General features: G+C 47.2%; 1 protein-coding gene across 3 annotated transcripts in view; it reads right to left on the bottom strand.

Moving 5' to 3' along the window:
- The window catches only part of Rassf2 (Ras association domain family member 2), a 37,312-nt gene that overhangs the window by 6,185 nt on the left and 12,116 nt on the right, over window positions 1–19,011 (bottom strand). For all 3 annotated transcript variants that reach the window (XM_029474637.2, XM_021154320.3, XM_029474638.2), the window contains exons 2-9: window positions 14,065–14,155; window positions 11,103–11,178; window positions 8,830–8,981; window positions 6,757–6,845; window positions 5,748–5,908; window positions 4,355–4,456; window positions 2,580–2,631; window positions 1,332–1,453 (exon numbers count right to left, since the gene is read on the bottom strand). In XM_029474637.2, the coding sequence (XP_029330497.1) occupies window positions 1,332–1,453; window positions 2,580–2,631; window positions 4,355–4,456; window positions 5,748–5,908; window positions 6,757–6,845; window positions 8,830–8,981; window positions 11,103–11,178; window positions 14,065–14,123 (813 nt within the window). In that variant the 5' untranslated portion in view covers window positions 14,124–14,155. The remainder of the gene's footprint in view (window positions 1–1,331; window positions 1,454–2,579; window positions 2,632–4,354; window positions 4,457–5,747; window positions 5,909–6,756; window positions 6,846–8,829; window positions 8,982–11,102; window positions 11,179–14,064; window positions 14,156–19,011) is intronic.

The following is a 19,011-nucleotide window of genomic DNA, read 5'->3' as shown; positions in this document are numbered from 1 at the left end:
TCCCCAGAGCTGCAACAAAACAAAGACCAAAAGAAAAAAGAAAACAGAAAACAGAAAACAGAAAAAGAAAAAGAAAAAGAAAAAGAAAAAGAAAAAGAAAAAGAAAAAGAAAAAGAAAAAGAAAAAGAAAAAGAAAAAGAAAAAGAAAACGACTTTAATAATCTGCTTTGTTCTGCCCAGAGGGAATGTGATGAGTCATCATAGCCCAGCTTCAAGTCCCCAGTCTCTGGGCATTCAAATTGGCACTTGCTTCAGTGAAGTGACTGTCTCTGGCGAGTTGAAGAAACTCTTTCTCTATCCCCCACCCCCACCCCCAATCAGATCCTAGACTTACTCTCTCCACTTGTTAAGGGTGGGTTTTCTACTCTACCAGTGCTGAGTGTCACTAGGTGGCTTGCGAGGCCAGTGGAACTTCTGCAGACTTCACACTCTAAATCTGAGTGGAGGTTTCAAATGCATTTCCATGGTTAGGACTGGTTTCTTCTTTTAAAAACTGTTTACAGATTAATCAAGTGTGTGCATGTAATAATGCGTGTACATTTACATGTGAATGTGTACATGTGTGTTAACACAGGCACTCAAGTACTTGCATGGACCTTGGTGTGCAGGTCAGAAGAAAACCTTATCTTTCATCTTGTTTGAGACCGCCTCTTTGCTGTTTGCCACTGCATGTGACAGGCTAGGTGGCCCAAGAGAGGAGACTCCCTTGGAGTCTCCTGCCTCTACCTCCCATCATACTAGAGCACTGAAATTACAGATGCACGCTACTATATCTCATATATACCATATAGGTCCCAGGGATTCAAACTCAGGTCCTCACACAGGTGTAACTCTTTACACACTGAGCCATCTCCCAGCCCCTGTACTAGTTTTTTCTATGCTCCAACCAGCTGCCCAGGAAGCCACTGCTCTCCAGCCTGGATCTGAATACGATACAAATTCGTTCAGAGTCTGACATGGGGCTGCTGCTACCAGATAACAGAATCATGAGAAAAACCATGACTGTTAGAAGTTATTTGGATTTTGGGATGCATGTTACTGTATGAACTAACACCCGAGAAAAGAAACTCGCTGTTGAGTTCTTGGTGTGGAGAGCATGCATCCGAAGTCCTCAGAGACCCAGCATTCTCCGGAGGCTCAAGAAAGTTATTCTTCTAACCATCCCCACCAGGCCCACCCTCAACTGGTATCAAAAGAACCTGGTATTGAAGAATGGTGGTCATTGGGGACAAAGCTCTGGTCAAGTCGCTCTGTAACCTAGTAGGTCTCCTCCCGCACCGTCGCTTCCCACCCCGACTGCTGAGGAAAGACCACCAAGCAAAGGGGCTCACGTCATAGGTGACCTCCTCCACCTGGTCCTTCTCCATCAGGAAAACTTTGGAGATCTGTTCACATGGGCCCTGGAGGATGCGGGCGATCAGAGGGTAGTCGGAGTTCTTCAGTTTCTGCTTTTCTGAAACACAACCAGGGTAGCCTGAGCTCAGCCCAAGACCTTTCTCCCCAAGAGTGATGGCCAATTCAGGGGTCAAAATGGGCCAGGTACCTCAGGAGACGCAGCTGCACAGTTAGACTGTGTTAGAATAAACTATTCAACATCTGTTGTTAAAAGTACCCCCCCACACACACACACGAGTATACACACACACACACACACACACACACACACTAACACAGCTCAGACCTTCTAGAAGAGGCCTCTTGGGAAAAATATGGCATCTACCTCTAGAGGAAGTCCAGGTCCTTCCTTCCTTCCTTCTTTCCTTCCTTCCTTCCTTCCTTCCTTCCTTCCTTCCTTCCTTCCTTCCTTCCTTCCTCTCTCTTTCTCTTTCTTTTTTATTTAATTTTTAACTTTTTTATTGGATATTTTCTTTATTTACATTTCAAATGTTATCCCCTTTCCCAGTACCCCCATTCCCCCCCCAAATCCTCTATCTCCTCCTCCCTCCTACCCACTCCCACCTCTCCGCCCTCAGTTCCCCTACACTGGGGCATCTATTGAGCCTTCACAGGGCCAAGGATCTCTCCTCCCACTGATGCATAATAAGGCCATCCTCTGCTACATACGCAGCTGGAGCCATGTGTACTACTTTATTGATGGCTTAGTCCCTGGGAGTTCTGGGGGGGGGGTCGCCTGGTTGTTTGACATTGTTGTTCTTCTTATGGGGTTGCAATCCCCTTCAACTCCTTTGGCCCCTTCTCTAACTCCTCTATTGGAGACCCCACACTCAGTCTAATGGTTGGCTGCAAGCATCCACCTCTGTATTTGTAAGATTCTGGCAGGGCCTCTCAGGAGACAGCCATATCAGGCTCCTGTCAGCATGCACTTCTTGGCATCCACAATAGTTTCTAATAGGCAGTTAAGTTTGGGGACTTAGTGTTGTTGCCCGCATGGCATTCCCCTGGGGAACTTGTCACGAAAGCCCACCAAGCTTGGGGACAAATAACGTTTGGAATTTTAGGAAATCTCAACAACAAAATAGAGGGTGTTGTTGTTGTTGTTTGCTGCTGTTGTTTTTAAAACTTGCTATTTTGAGTTAATTGAAGGATTTGAAAGTGTACCGTGTGCTCTTCAGACTTACCACCGCTGGTGTGGACCACGTACAGCGCAAACTCCTCTGCAGAGTTCTCAATCTGAATCAGGAGCAAAAGAAACTCAGTAAAACACCCCAGGCTGGAGCCATCCCTCTGCCTCCACAGTGCAAAGCCAGACTCTAGGCTTCTGCAAAGTGAAGGGCCATTTAGTTACGACCGACAGAGAAGGTCAGGCAGCAGGCAGGGGAGTGAGCTATCAATCACGCCAGATAACAGCAGCCAAGCATCCTTCATCTGCAATGTTCGGGAGAAGGCATATTTCAGGTTTCAGAGTTTTTCAGGTTTGGGAATTTGGGCAAATTTTGGCTTTTCCAGCTAATCTTCTCTTCTACACAAACCTGAGACCTGAGATGGTGGCTGGGTCACACCATTGCTTAAGTTCCTGAGGTTGGTGCAATTCAGATTTCGCGCTTTTGGACTGGAGTAGTTAACACATTCCGGAACGTAGAGCCCACATACTTAACGTCTGTTTATTTATCCCATAGCACATGGGCACCGCCCTCCTACCACACATAAGAAAGCTGGAGCCCAGAGTGGTGAAGGCAACTTGTCCCCCTCAACCATCTAGTGTGAGGACTCAAACTTAGAGCCTTGCGCCCTAGGTTGCACTGGCTTCCATAAAAAATAAGAAAGCTCAAGCCAGTGAGACAGCTAATGGGGCAAGGGTGTCAGCCTGCCGAACTGAGCTTGATTGCTTGATATCTGGAACCCACACAAAGGTAGAGGGAGGAAATCAACTTTACAAGGTTCCCCTGCCTTCTGCATATGCCCCGTGGCACATACACATGAACATACACACATACAAATAGTAAATAAAAAATTATGAACACAGGAATACAAGAGCTGAGGGTGTTGTTGCTCGGTATGAGGACTTGGGTTTGAGTTCTTTTTTTTTTTAAAAGATTTATTTATTTATTATATGTAAGTACACTATAGCTGTCTTCAGACACACCAGAAGAGGGAGTCAGATCTCATTACGGATGGTTGTGAGCCACCATGTGGTTGCTGGGATTTGAACTCAGGACCTTTGGAAGAGCAGTCGGGTGCTCTTACCTGCTGAGCCATCTCACCAGCCCCGGGTTTGAGTTCTAGTAGCAAAAAAAAAAAAAAAAAAAAAAAAAAAAAAAGCAAAAAAAAAAAAAAAACCTAAACATATAGATAAAACCATTTGGGGGAAAAAATAATACTATAGTCAGGAGGCTGAAGGCATTTGAGCCCAGGAGTTTGACACCAATCTAAACATAGTGAGGTCTCACTTTAAAATAAAAATGTGAATAAATAATGTTTGGTGGGTTCTTAAAATTATTTATTTATTTACTGTATGTGAGAGCACACTGTCGTGCTCTTCAGACACACCAGAAGAGGTCATCAGATCCCATTACAGATGGGTGTGAGCTACCATCTGGTTGCTGGAACTTGAACTCAGGCCCTCTGGAAGAATAGTCGGTGCTCTTAACCACTAAGCCAACTCTCCAGTCCACCCCTACCCCCTTGTACTTGGTATTTTTTAATTGTCATCTTGACACAATCTAGAATCACTGGGAAAGGAGCTTCACAGATGGATGTCTAGAGTCTGTTGACCTGGGGGAGTTAGCTTGATGATGTTGATTGAGGTGGGAAGGTCTGTTCCCTGTGGATGGTACCATTCACTAGCAATGGATCACAGGAGGGAGGGAGATCACTGGGGGAAACTCGAGGCAAGCTCTACCCCACCCCCTCAGCCTGAGAGCACAGAGGCTCACTGCCCATGGAGAGAACTTGCCTTAAACTTGTTGAGCAACAACTTCAGGACCTGCGGAGTGGTCATGGTGCTGTTGATGCGGACGTTGGTGACAGAGCCATAGGCTGGTGTGAACACTGATGTCTGTCAACAGAGGAGTCTGGTTAGGAGGGGAGTGGGGACAAGGACTGAGTATCAAAACCCAAGGGAGTAAGGGGAACAGCAACAGTACTCAAAACGTGCTCAAAGAGAGCCCTTGGCAGTCTGGCCAGCATTAGCCTTCAATGTAGATGAAGTGGTCCTCAGGGTTTAGCCAGCTCACACTCTGCTCCCTTGAGAAGTTTGGGTCTGAGCTCCAAAGAGCAGGATTAGAGAGACGATGATGAGATTAGACAAGCAAAACATTCACAAACACGCTTCCCTTAAGAGACCAGCATCCCACCATACCCTTGTGCATTAGGCAGTCTCTGGTCACCCTCCCACCATGTACTTGCTTCTGGTGAGATTTAAGCAACAGAAAGGAGGAGTTGGCTAGTTTGGGATCCCTAAGGTGGCAGTGTCCTGAGCTGAGTCCAGCAGCCTTGCTCAAAAGCAGTCATTAGCTCAGGGGTCAGACAGCAGCCGAGAAAGAAATAAACCATTATGGCCCACTTTCAGCGGGTGCATTTGCAGTTTGTCAGAGAACATGGAGAAGCAGGAGAGTCCAGCCCCATGTCAGTGCTCCCTCGACGGAACACTCTCAGTTTGTCCATCTGCAGCCACTCTGCTACATGACTGAGTCCAGGGACCAGAAAAGGAGGGAAATTCAAGCCCAGGACAGAAATCAGAAAAGTTTGCATCTTGGGCCAGTAGGATAGGAAATCTGGGGAGGGAGCAATGCTAGACCCAAGGGAGATTGATTGTACCTCCCTAAAGAACTCAGCCAATTAGGAATTTAAGGGGTCAGTTAAATGAGGAATATAAAAAGTGCTGTTTGTACCAAATGGCATGCCAGCCTTCTTGCCTTTTCTCTAGGATACTATTGACTTTGAAAATTCATAAAATATATCGATTTTACTACTGAGCCAGGGCTCTTATTATGAAGTGAGGATCTTCTCACTCCAGGGAGGGAAGCACAAGGTGCTGGGTGCTGGGGGAGATCAGGGGTGGGACCAGGAATTTACTACACAGTTGACCTGCCAAGGCGGGGGTGGGAGGGAGCTCATAGAACTTGGAAGGCTAAATCTGCTTTAAACCTTCAACACCTAGTGCAAACCATTCCTCACCCAAAGCTCCATATCTCTCAAGCCGATGAAGCCTCCATGACAGAACACCCTCAAACTGAACTGAAAATGCCTGCCTTCCCAGATACATCCCCAGGGACCACGTGGCACTGAAACTGCAGACCCCAGGAAGTGGTGATGTCCCCGAGGTTTGTCCTCCACGAGCCCTCTACCTTGTGGTTATAGAAATGGCCATTGATGGAGAAACGATGGCGTCTGATCCGTCGCTGGTCACTGGATGTCCTCACATTGCCACGGCGACGCACCCCAACATCGCTGCGTGTGCGCATCAACTGTGGGGTGTCCTCCTGCACAGGCTTCAGGCCTCTGGAATCTTGGAAGAAAGAGGAACATGGGCTGTTTACCTGAGCCCAGTTATCTTTGAGGCCAACTCTTTGGCACTTACTGTCTCCCCAGTAACACATTTTATAAAAATAATTTTCTGCTGGAGGAGACACAATGTGTGATTTACTGAGAGTAACAGTGCACAGGTTTCAAGCACGGGCCTCGCAGCTGGCTCCCAAGTTCAGATTTCAGCTCTATCCCCTGGCTTCTCTTGCCTCCGTTTTCCAGAGGGGTTACAAAAGCCTCTGCCTTGTGGGATCAGAGTGAGGCTGTAAGTAAGTTAACGCACATAACAGGGCGGAGAAAAGTACCTGGCTTAGGCTCAGCATGACCTACGGGGCTTGCAGGACGCTGCAAACAAGCTGCCTCGTGACCAACCTTGAGGCCTTACCCTGAGTTGAAACTAGTCATAAAATAAGTACTTTGTGAGTCAACTCCCAAGAGGTGCTCACAGCAAAGTCACAGAGACAGGAAGTCAAGTGGTGGCTGCCACTGGTGAGGGGACTGGGGGACTAGAGCTACTGCAAAAGCTGCCACTTGTCTGGGGAGAGGACCAGAAGGAGCTGCACCCACTCCGGGTGGTGGCAGCAGGCCTTCTCCTTGGCGTCATTTGGATTTGCATGCATTTGCTTGTTTCATCTCAAAGGACATTTTGCAGGTTGCTTTGAAGGGAGGAAACTGAAGGGAGAGGAGGTGGGAGAATTTAAAGTCTTTCCTTTTAACTTTTTAAAAAGCTATTGATCCATGTGCATTTTATAGATGTAGACAAGAAGTCACAGGTTCAAACACAGCTGTCACCCCGTGGGCCTCTAGCAGGAGGCTCTTTCTACTGCTCACCTGTTGGGCTGTGTGTCTCGAGGCCTTCAACTGGCATATCCACTTCTGAGATCTGAACAGTGGGCATGGTGAGGGGCTTCAGTGTGGTGCTGCGGGGGGTCGGGGGGAGGCAAACAAACAGCATGAGCTTGTTCAGACCTTAAGAGGACAGGTCCCAATTTCACACACCCCTTCCTGCAATGGGAACTTTTATACATGCCATGTAGAGAAACTCAAGTACTTGACAGGCAAGCAAGAGGCAGGCAAGATGTGCTGAGCATCCAGGAGCCTGGCCCAGATCCCATTCTAAGTGCTGAAGGGGGCAGGGAGCTCAGGAGAAACATGTTCTGTTTCTACCTCTGCAAGAACCCAGTTCATTAGACCCAGAAGGGAGAACCCAGAGCCAAGTCCATGCACTGAGTCTCAAAGCACATGTGGGGGCCTATGGCCCATTTTCTAGGGACATGATTCCAAGCTGGGTTTCTTTCTGTTGGAGGAACATCTCAGAAACTGCCTCTGGCTTCTACGGCTCAGGAGTGATGATGCTCTCGGGGTTGCCACCAGGAGAAGGGACCACAAAAGGTCACCTGAACTACGCGACCTGGGTTTGCTGTGGTAACTGGGAATATTTCCTGAAAGCCCCAAAGAGCCATGGAGGCAGCTCAGAAAAACACATCCAAAACCAACAGGGAATACAGTCTGAAGGGAGAATCGAGTTTCATAGGAAGGACCAGAATAAGAAGAGGGGAGGGGCTCCCTAAGGCATACATTCTTAGAATAATGGCTTTAAGGAAAGAAAAGTAAAATTGACAAACTGGAAGAATTTTTCCTCATAACCGTCTAAGTCTCAGTCTGTGCCCTTCCGAGAAATGCAGGCACTGGGTCCAGGTGGCACCCCGTCGCCACTGTCCAATGCAGAAACTGGTCTGAGCATCTCAAACACACTCCTGCGGGCAACATTTAAGTTTGGCTGGCATTTGGGACATGCTTCTGAAAACCCTTAAAAATATTTACAGGCTTCAAGGACCAGGTTGTCACTGGAGAATGCAGAAAAACCAGGAGTGCAGACGGAAGGACCCTTAGGCATCACAGGAAAATGGGATCTTTAACATCATCTCACTTGGAGAACAGAATGTAACAATCTAGAGGTCAAAGCTGGGCACGGACAGGGTCTGGCCCACCGGAACTGTGGATGTGCTGAGAGCAAGCCCAAGAGCCCTGACCAGGCTTCCCTGTGCCCAGTGGGCAGGGCAACAACTTCCCTCCTTAGCCCCAAGGTTGGTTCCAGGGTTTGGCTGTTCTGTGGATATTTCTCAACTTAGGACACTGATCCACTTGGCCGTGGAATGTAACAACATTCCAGGCAGCCAGCAGGGAGGGAGGGCTCAGTTCCCCTTTAAACTTGAAAGCACGTCACTGTGGTTTTGGCTGAGTGGCCAGCACACTCCACCCAAGCTCTGGCCCGAATGCCGCCCACCTCAGCAAGTTTCGAGGGGAACAAGGCTAGTTAGTCACTTGATCTCAAGACTGAAGTCCCAGAGAGAACAAGATCGGCCCCGTGCCAGCATCCAGCTTCTCATTCAGTCACAGAAGGTGGGAGAGCAGATATGCTGCTCTTCGCTGACCTTGCAATGAGGTCCAATAGAGGACCTCCTAGACTCCTGCCTCCTGCCATGACCTGTTCCAGGTGTACAGGAGCTCGCTGGCTGACCTCACTTGGCTGGCTCAGACAGAACATTCCTTTCTCTTCTATTAGGTTCCACCAAGAGAGAGAGAGCTTTGATCAGTGAGTTCAAATCCTAGATGTCCCTGGACATCTAGGCCCATTCCAGTTGGGAGGATATATGTGGGTTGGCACCCTGTCGGAAGCCTCAGGCTTGGCTAGGGATCCTGGAGAGAGGACCCTCTGCTGCACATAACCCTGTACTCCCCCTTGCTGACTCAGAACCACCCCTCTTCACTCTGTGCCTGTGGAGTCAGGCAGGTGAGAGGTCCCTTTGTCCCCATCCCAAACCTGTGGCAGGTAGCAGTTGGGGTGCTGGGAACTGGACCAGGAGCCCCCAGATACCCTCAAATTCATCTCCCTTCACTCACCCCTGTGCGCCCAGGTTACAGCCGGAGTGCCAGGAGGAGGAGGATGGAGGGGGACGAATGCGTTCGTGGTCATCCTGCATCTGCAGCCGAATGGGCCTGCGCAGCCCCCAGGAGATGTTCAGTAACCCCTCCACAATGAACTCATCTTCCTCCTGCCATGAAACAACCGAGGGTGCTGAGCCCAGAGTGGATCCATAGGATGCGAGGGAGGGAGCGAGCAGTGAGCAAATCCTAGCTCTAAAGCATGCTCTGCTGGGAAGTTCCGGCTCTGGCTCCTCGCAGATGACCTCAAAGGTCAACAGCACAAACGTTTCTGGAGGGAAGGTTCTCAGCAGCATGTGGGAGATCCCCAACAAGACCCTGTTTCTTTAAAACTGAGACACACATGGGCAATTCATCAAACCATTTTTATTGCCTTCATCTTAATGACTTTAAGGAAATCAGAGTACAATAAGAGGTGTGATAGCTCCTATCTATAGTGTCAGGACTCAGGAAGTGGAGGTAGGAGGATTGCCAACAGCTCCAGGCCAGGATGAGCTTCAGAATGAGCACATGACCAAAATCAACAAGGAAGGAAGGAAGGAAAGGAAGGGACAGAGGGAAGAAGGGAGGGAGAGAGGGAGGGAGGGAGGGAGGGAAAGAGAGGGAGGGAAGGAGGAAGGGATAGAGAGGGAGGGAGGAAGGGAGGAAGAGAGGGAGAAAGGGAGGAGAGAGGAAAACAATTAAGATGGAAGGAAGGAGAGAGAAACAGAGAGAGGGTCAGAACCTCTCTTAAAATAACAGAGACTGGCCTAATTAGAAGCAAGGACAAAACCCTAGAACTGGCTGTTTCCCCTTGCGTTTAGCAATCTGACCTGACTTTGGGTAACGGAGATTCAAAGCTTCCCCCAAGTTTACTTACAGAGCAGAAGTGTTGCCTTAAAAGGTGTCAAGTGTCTGCTAGCTGGGAGCCGCAGTCCTGATCTAATTATTTTTTAAAGAAGAACTAACTCCCCCAGTGTTTTTCATAATCTAACACACCACTACACCTCCCAAGAGGCGAATAAATCCTTCGGGAATTCCAAAGTTACACTCAGAGATTGCTGACTAACAAGAAGCTCAACATAAAACCCTCCCAGATGCAGCCCCTCCAATCCTGTTTTGACCGTGAGGTCTCAGAGAGAGTTGACGACAGGATTGTTTTAGTTTGATTACAAGATGTTCCCGCAGGCTACATGCTAAATGTTTGCTTCCCCGCTTGTGGAAACCTTAGGAAGGAGGGCCTAGCTGGAAGAAGTGGCCCACCTGGTCTCTAGTACCTTTCTGTGTGCCTCTACTTCCTTCCTATCCACCATGAGGTAAAGAACTCCCCTGCCACACACTCCCACCACCAGCATCTTCTGCCTGGGCACATGAAGCCAAGTGTCCACAGGCCAAGCCCTCTGACACTGTGAGCTCAAATAAATCCTCTCTCCTTTCAAGTTGTCTGTCAGGCCGTGCATTCATAGCTGCACAAAGTAATCCAAAGACAGGAGCAGGACAGCTATGCCAGGCCCTGGTTCTTGCCCACAGCTCAGCCACCAGTTAAGGACCAGGCTCTTCCTCTCCCTTCTGAACCCAAGCTTTCACGGGTGTCAGAGAGGAACCATGAAGATCTTCAGGATGCCTGTTTAATGATCAACAACTGGCCTGGGCCAAAGGATCCACTCTGTGAAGAGGGTAATACAAAACAAGATGGGAGAGGAACACAATGACGTCACGGCATTTTGGTGGTCTTAAGGAGAAAGGTTTTATGTAGGTAGGGCTGTTTCTATGGTTTCCAGATGGCCAGGGCTGGTGTTGCTCCTTGATATTGTCCAATGGCAGGATGGGATTTAACCCACAATAGGACAGAGACAGAGGAAGGTCACTGCACCTTATATTCTATTCCCCAAAGGCCTGCCTCTCTTTCTATGAACTAAATCACAAGGGACTGATCCCCTGGAAATGTATTCTAGCTAACCAAGAACACTTGAGTCTAAGTCAAGCTTCTTCATAGTTTACAGAAACAGATATAGGATGAATGAACTTGGCTTTGAGATGGAACCTGGGCAATGTCTGCTATAGCGATGTCTCTAGAACAGAACACCCATCCTTTCTGGATCAAAACTGGAACAGAGAAACCTTCCAAAGAATCTGAAGGACATCATCCATCATCGTCCTAAATACTAGGGCCATCTCCCATTGCAGGAGGAATGATTAAGAGTCTGGGCCCTTCCAGGGAGGCCTCCATACCTCCTTTGGGAATGCCTTACCTCTCGGTGTCGGAGTTGCAGGTTTTGGCCTTCATAGTACAAGTTGTAGGTCTTCAGATGTAGGAGAAGTTCACTCCTTGGAAGAGAAATACATTGCCAGCTGAAGCCACCACAGAGCAATCATTCCCTCTCTTGTTTACCCTACACCTGGCCTCAGTGGTCCTTTGAGTGTGTATATTTAATTCACATGTGTGTGCACACATGAACACCCACATGTAGATACCCAGGCACACACGCATGCAGAGTTCTGAACCAACCACCTCATCAACACCTTTACAGGATCAAGGTCAGCTGGGCAGTAGTAGCTGGGTGCACGCCTTTAATCCCAGCACTTGGGAGGCAGAGGCAGGCGGATTTCTGAGTTCGAGGCCAGCCTGGTCTACAGAGTGAGTTCCAGGGCAGCCAGGGCTACACAGAGAAACCCTGTCTCAAAAAAACAAACAAACAAACCAAAAAACCAAAAAACAAACAAAAACAAACAAACAAACAAAAAAGAACCTCCCCCCCCAAAAAAACAAAAAAACAAGATCAAGACAAACATTAGCTAGTAGCCTGGGAATATCATGGCAGCCTAGAGACAAAAGGCCTGGTGGGGGCTCTCCTGCCTCTCTGTGGCCTTCAATGGAAGGAAATGGGTGACCTAGTCACCTGGAACACCGGAATGAAAGGTGGTCAGTCAACCTGGTGACTCTTTGCTTTTCTATTAGGAGCCAGCCTCCACCTGAAACCCCCAATACCCTGAGCATCGTTGGGCCCTGATCCTGCAGTGAATAGAACACGTGTCCTATGTAAGAAGTTCCATGGACTTTGCATCCTCCAATAGAATCTGTCCTTACGTTTATCACAGACTCTAACCCTAAGCTCTGGTTATCAGCCAGTAGGATTCATTCTTATTGTAAAGGTCCCAGGCCACAAATCTACTATGTTTAAATATGTGAGGAAAGTTAAACACCAGGTCAGTCCTTGGAGGACTTGACTCAGTACCCACAAAGATGGCTCTATCCATGGGCTGACAAACAGCTCAGGACTAGAATCTGTGATAAACATAGGGTAGATTCTATTGTGGAGGCTGCCAAGTACATGGAGTTTCATTCTTCACCTCTCTCTTGAATTGTCCCCCACTCCCCAGCAGGCCATGAGATTTGTGTGTGGGGGTCCCCAACATTAGACAACATTAGACTTTATTGGCAAACTCCTGTTGTGTGTAGCAAACTCTCACTCAACAGACTAGATGAATAAAGGAAGTTATGTAGCGATGCAGCAATGGATATGTGTGTGTGTGTGTGTGTGTGTGTGTGTGTGTGTGTGTGTGTGTGTATGAATGTATCACATACCACACTAATGAATCTCATGTGTCTTATGTTAAGTGGAGGTTGCCAAACTTCTTGAACAACAGTGAGAGAGGCAGGAGGAGCCTTCAGGACCTTGGCCATCTACTACTCTTGACACAAGTGCCTGCTGTCTATCGCTGCTCCAGGAGGGACACCAGGTGACAGCTTGGGAAGCTGCCTATCTTGTGTGTCTGCCTGCTTTCCAGAGAAGAGGGGACAGAACTCAGCCCTTTTAAGCCCAGCTGGACAATGCAGAGATTTTTTTTTTGGCTTCCGAGAGAGGTCAAACCCACTGCAACGTCCTCAAATCTCAGACAAGTTAAACCTTGATAAAGGAATCCTTCAGCACAAGCTGGGCTGAGTTCGAGACTCCACAGAACTCCAGCAAAACTGTGCTATTCAAAAGTCCCGCTCACTAGCAGTCTCCAGGGAAACACTTCGGTGAAGGTTTAAGAATGTTCTGGATCTCGTACAACAGGCATCTCTAAGTGACCAAGGGTTGTGTAGTGCCTAAAACAATTTAGTCTCCAATAAGCCAAATAATTTTTAAAAGTGGGGGACATCAAAAGGGTAAAAAGGATCTGGTCAGACTTGCAGTGGACGGGCTGGAGGCACAGCTTAGTGTGAAGTGCTTATCTTTCCATGAGGCCCTAGATTTGATCTCAGGGGGATCAGAATTAATGTCCCCTCAACCTCTGTCGCCAAATCAATGAAGCCTGCTGCAGAGACTTTAGCAAAGAGGAAGACATGGCTCAGTCCCCTCCTTCTCCGTGTTCCTCTCTCATGGTATGGAATGAACTAGGGGGTGGTAGGCAATACTCTATCTCTGAGCTACATGCCCAGCTCATTCTTTTTTTAAATTTTGAGATAGAGTTTTACTAAATGACTCTGACTGGCTTTGAACTCACCACAGCCCAGGCTAGCTTTGAATTGGCAATCCTCCTGCCTCAGCCTCCCAAGTTACTGGGATTATAGGTGTGTGTTACCATACCCCACTGGCCCTGCCTCTTTTATCTAGAGGGTACCTGCGCCTATTTTACTCAGAGCCATGGCAATCCAGGGCGCACTATTTCAGCCTGGTCTTTCCCTAGCAACACCACAGTAGGGGCAGAGAGCCGTGTTTGTGTCCATTTATGGTAACTATGACAAAATACTTGAGACTGGGAGCCTCAAAATACAGGATTTCACCTCTCAGCTAAAGCTGCAGCTGATTCAGTGTTTAGTGAGGGCTGGTTCCTCTCTGTCTCCTCCCTGCTTCCCCACATGGCAGAGGGATCAGCCAACACCCTCATATCTCAATCCATCACCTTAGGCTTCAGACTTCAGAGGGAATTTGGAGGCACAAACATTCAGAGCATAGCAAGCAGCCACCAGCCAACTCCTTTTTCTAGAAGTCGTGTTTGAGTTCCCAAAGGCGCTGTGTCCTGTTACCCACTTTACTGGTCAGATGAGGCTCACTGGAGCATGTTTTCATCTATGGCTGCTATTTATCATGCCATGGCTCTCATTAGTCCACCTGTAGCTGCTTAGCTGCTCACAGAGATGAAACCCCTCCCCCTTTGGCTTCCATCTACCATCGTCAGAGTCCCAGCCTGGTGTGGACCACTGCCTGACACTATAAGACATCTTACTTGGGCATGTACTTGTCTTGTCCGCATGGGATTAGGGCAGGTTGGTGAGTGTAGTCCATCCTTCCCTCCTCTTTTCATCAGAAGGAGAGGCCTGTAATTGAAAGGAGAAGGCAGAGTTTAGAGCTTGGTTGTGATCTTGGTAGATCCAGCAGAAGACAGGAGGAGACAAAAGCAGCCAGCCTGGCTCTCCTTCCCCCAGATCCACAGCCAGAGCTGCCCAGAGTAAGCTGATGAGGGCCATACTGCTCCTGCTGGTCTCAGCCTCTAGGAAAAAATACCCACAGGAAAGAGCATGACTCCGCCCCAGCCAAGGAAAATACAGAAAACCAAGCCGGTTCCAAGCATGGCCAATGAGTCTCCTCTCTAAAAGGACATTTGCCACACAGAGGAAAGTCTCGTCTGTCAGAAACTTCCCAACCAACATCTATTGAAGTTGACCAAGGACAGGAAAGCACCTGAAATGTCCAAAAAAAGCCATGCTCAGCAGTGCAGCCTAGCTCTGTGCGGGTCATTGGAGCGCAGTGTGTAAAGGAAATTCATTGCTTGGGGAAAACAAGTAATGGGTTAGGAAACTAGGAGTCTCATTTTGTTTAGTTTTATGTTGTAGCAATGTATGCATATGTCTACACAGCCAAGTATAAGAAAGCATATATTCAAATCTTCTACCTAATATGCCAGGGCTCTTCCACTTTGCCCACTGAAATGTGCAGCTGGGCTGGGCTCAGTTGTGGGTCTGCCCTCTGCATTGGAAGATGCTTGCCAGCCTCCCTGACCTCTTCCTGCTCAAAACCAGTAGCCCTGCCTATGTCGTGACAGTTGCAAAGGTGTCTAACACTGAGCCAAGTATAAGAAAGCATATATTCAAATCTTCTACCTAATATGCCAGGGCTCTTCCACTTTGCCCACTGAAATGTGCAGCTGGGCTGGGAGCACTTGGAAGACAGAAGCAGGAGGATCATGAGTTTGAGGCCAGTTCCAGACAAGCTTAGACTATAGTGAGATTATGTCCACAAAAGAAAACTCATGTCTCCAGATATTACTTAGTGCCTTACTGGGCCAAAACTGCCCCTGGTTTGGAGCCCTGGCCCTTACAAAGACTTGGACAAAGATAAAAGGTTTTCTCTAGCAGTGACCTCAGTAGCCTACCCTCAACCTCCCAATATGTTATTAAGTGAATTCTCAGGGCTAGAGAGATGTCTCTGTAGTTAAGAGCATGGACTCTCTTCCAGAAGACCCAAATTAGATTCTCAGCACCCACACAGCAGCTCACACCTGGATGTAACTCCAGTCCCAGGGGGAATCCAATCCCCTCTTCTGGTCTCTGTGGTTACTGTACACACTCGGTGCACAAACACACAAGCAGGCAAAGCACAGCTACACATCAAATAAAAATAGATAAATGTCAAAAACAGGAAAGACATTAAAAACAGAGTTATAAAATGTGCAAGTGACATAAAACACAAAAATGACAGCAAATAGGGCTCACTACTCAGCTGGTAGCAAGGCCATCCTCGACACTTTACCGTGCTTAATCTGCCAGGCATCTAGGTCAGCCTTCCTGACAGTTATCAGCCCCTGCTCCTTCTGAAGCACCTCCAGCCCCAGATACCTTTTGTGACATACTTCAACAAGTATATCATTTTACGGAATCCACTGTGTTTGTGGGGACAGAAGGGACCTGTCCTGATCGTACCTTGAAGTTTGACCCTATGAGAACAGAGCCAGATCTCTGACTGGCAGAAATGTCAGACAATAAATCTACGTGGTTTCAAGGCTCTGAGTTTTGGTGGTTTGTTCTCACAACCTTGGGAAGTGAATAAAAGTTTTCCTCGGCCAGGATGAGACTCATACAACATCTATGTATCCAATAATGGGACCCTAAGAAGCTCTAGGTTCTAAATATTTGTATTTTCCCAAAAAACCCAGCATAATCTGACTATAAAACCAGAGTAAATGTGTGCTGTACAAAAAGAAGAAAAAAATAGGACAGGCAGGCTGGTTTGAAGCTTTTTTTCCCTCCTTTCTAAGTAGCAGTTACTTGTGTCTAGCAAATACCCTAGAAGGCCTCTTTCTATGTACTTGCATGTTTTCATAGTCTGTAAGTGTTCACCATGTGTCTAGCTGTGCAAAGCCAACTGTTTCCTGCCCTCGGTGTGCAGGTTTCGTAGGAGTGGACAGGAGTAGTTCTATCATGGGATAGATAGTCCTATCATGGGAGGGCCAGGCCATGGTAGCCCACAGGTCCACAGGAAGGACACTGCATCTGAGTTTAGGTCGGGTCCTAGGGATGAACTGGACTTAGTGACCCCCTAAGTAAGGTGTCAATGTAAGATAGTGGTGACAACGTGCAGGGTAGATGTGTCCAGGCAGAAGCACACCCTTTGTACAAGAGGGAGTGTGAGCCTCCAGGTCAGAACAGATAGTGTCACAATGAGAATGGAGAGGGTTAGGGCAAACTTCCAGGTAGCCCAGCCAAGAGAGTGGGCAGAGGGGAAGGAGTCTCTCGAGAAGAGAAAGGAAACAAGAGACGAAGTGTTCTTAAAAGCTTTTATAACAAGGCACCCAAGACAGAGGTGATAGTGGAGGCAGAAGCTGGTGGTAAAGCCCAGGGAATGCACGATGCCTGGAGCCAACTGGAACTACATGAAGGTCATAGGGGACCTTAATTAGAGTTGTTCAATAGCTGGGCTCCGATGAAAATCAGATTAGTGGTAAAGACTGAGCCTGGCCACTGGCTCTTTTTTCACCTCAAACACAAGGGAAATTATATTCTTCCTTTCTCTCTCTCTCTCTCTCTCTCTATCTATCTTTCTTTCTTTGTCTTTTTCTTTCTTTCTTAATCACTCTCTTCCATTATTGGTTCTTCTGAACACTCTTATGCTCTCTATCTAGTACAATCCATCCATATTTCCCTCTTGCTATTCATCCATCTTCCCATACATGCATTCCCCAACCACCCATTATCCTTCTACTCTTCCTTCCATTATCATCTCATCCATCTATCTCCCATTCATCCTTCCATCTTCCATCCACCTTCCTCCATTCATCCATCTACCCATCCATTCATCCATCTACCCATCCATTCATTCAGTCATCCAGCTGTCATCTGTCATTCATCCATCCATCCATTTTTCATTCGTCCATCCATCTCCCATCCACCCATCCATCTCCCACCCATCTCCAATCCATCCATCTCCTGTCTATCCATCCATCCATCCATCTTCCATCCACCCATCCATCCACCCACCCATCCATCCATTTCCCATTCATCCATGCATCCATGCATCTTCCAAGCCTCATATTATTTTCATTCACAATCTCCATCCCCTATTTTCTTCAGAATTATTTAGCTAGTCTCAAATAAACCTAGTGTATTTTTCTCTAAAGCTCCCTTTGTTCACTGCCTCTATCATAGCCTATAATTTAGTAATTTTGTTTTTCATCTGAAAGCAATCTACCCAGCTCTTCAGACAGTTCTCTTTTGATACCACATCCTCTTAAACCTACTGGGAATACCAATTAGAGACCAGGAGCTTTCCATGTAGTTATTAACATCTACTTGATACTAGTGCTTAAATAGGCAGATCAATGAAACAATAGAATCCAGAATTAGACCCAAATATATCCGGAAACACATAATGTGAGCAGCATCACTAAATAGCAGAGAAAAGACATATTAGCCAAAAAAACGTCACTAGAGGGCTGACTGCTTTTGTAAAGGGAAGATGAGGAGATGGGAAACAAATCACCTTTTATGTCATCTATCAAAAGATCATACATGCATTGAATTTAAATATTAAAAAATAAAATTACAAAAGAATTTATGGTGTCTGTGTATGTCTGTGTGTGTGTTAAACCAGATGACAAAACAAAACACAACCACCATCACCACCAAACCCTATTAATGTTTTCAACTTTTGTTTAGAAAAAAAAAATTGTCCATAGAAAGTCAAAAGGCAAATATTTACAACACAATGACAAAGAGCTAATGTCCTTAATATATAAAGAATTTTCTCAACAAGGAAGTTCAAGTCACTAGTAAATCTTTGAAAATGTTTCCACCTTTCTTCCAACCATCTTTACTTGTCAGACTAGAAATCAAGTCATTTGGCAGCTCCAGTTGTAGGGATTCTCCAGGGCCTCACACTCTTTCTAGTTACTGGGCAATCCTACCAAGTGTACAACCAGAAATGGGCTGCTACTCTACGCTCATGAAAGTCTGCCCTGTAGACTATGCTACCCTGTTTTCTCTGACCTGCCTCCTCCTCACCTTTTCTCCTTATTTTTACAGCTCTGGAGAAGAATGTAAGAAGAATATTTCTACCGTGTAAGAAGAATACTCCCACCATGTTGCTGCACTGACAGGCCAGGTTGGTGGTTGTAGGACCTACCCATCCTCTCCTCCCCAGGTTTCCAGGACACCTCTTCACAGACTTTCCAACCATCTCTACAGATCCCTAACTATCCCAACCAGCTAGACAAATGAAGCTCAAATCCATTGCAAGGCAAGCTCAAGAGACATCCTAACAGTGAGATAGAATTTAGAATTAAGTTCCTCACAGAAGGAGGGTCGAAGGAGGATGATTTGTGTCGTTGGAATGTGGTTCAATGGAAGACTTCCTCCAAGGCGACCCACAGCTTCTGCCGCTGCTGGCTGTAACCGTCCTGGCTTCCCTGTTATTAACTAGGATTTGTAGGTTGCTGTTACTCCAAATGCCTTGGGCGGATCATTTACAAGCATCATGTCCCACAATGCCTTGGCCATGTCTTTGTCGAAAAGACAGGAAAAATAAACCAGAGGCCACACCAATGAGCATCTAGGCACAGGACCGCAACTAACTCCCTTTGGTTTATCACACTGACATGAAGGAGAACCTGGTCTCAAGGGGAGGCAATTTGTAGGAGCAGAGCCCGAGTAGAGAGAACAACTCCTGCACCTGCGGGTTC

The sequence above is a fragment of the Mus caroli genome, unplaced genomic scaffold, assembly GCF_978045245.1.
Source record: "Mus caroli unplaced genomic scaffold, Mus_caroli_1 scaffold_2, whole genome shotgun sequence".
Classification (NCBI taxonomy): domain Eukaryota; kingdom Metazoa; phylum Chordata; class Mammalia; order Rodentia; family Muridae; genus Mus; species Mus caroli.
The sequence above is the reverse complement of the archived record's forward strand: the minus strand, read 5'-3'. Positions and strand labels throughout refer to the sequence as shown.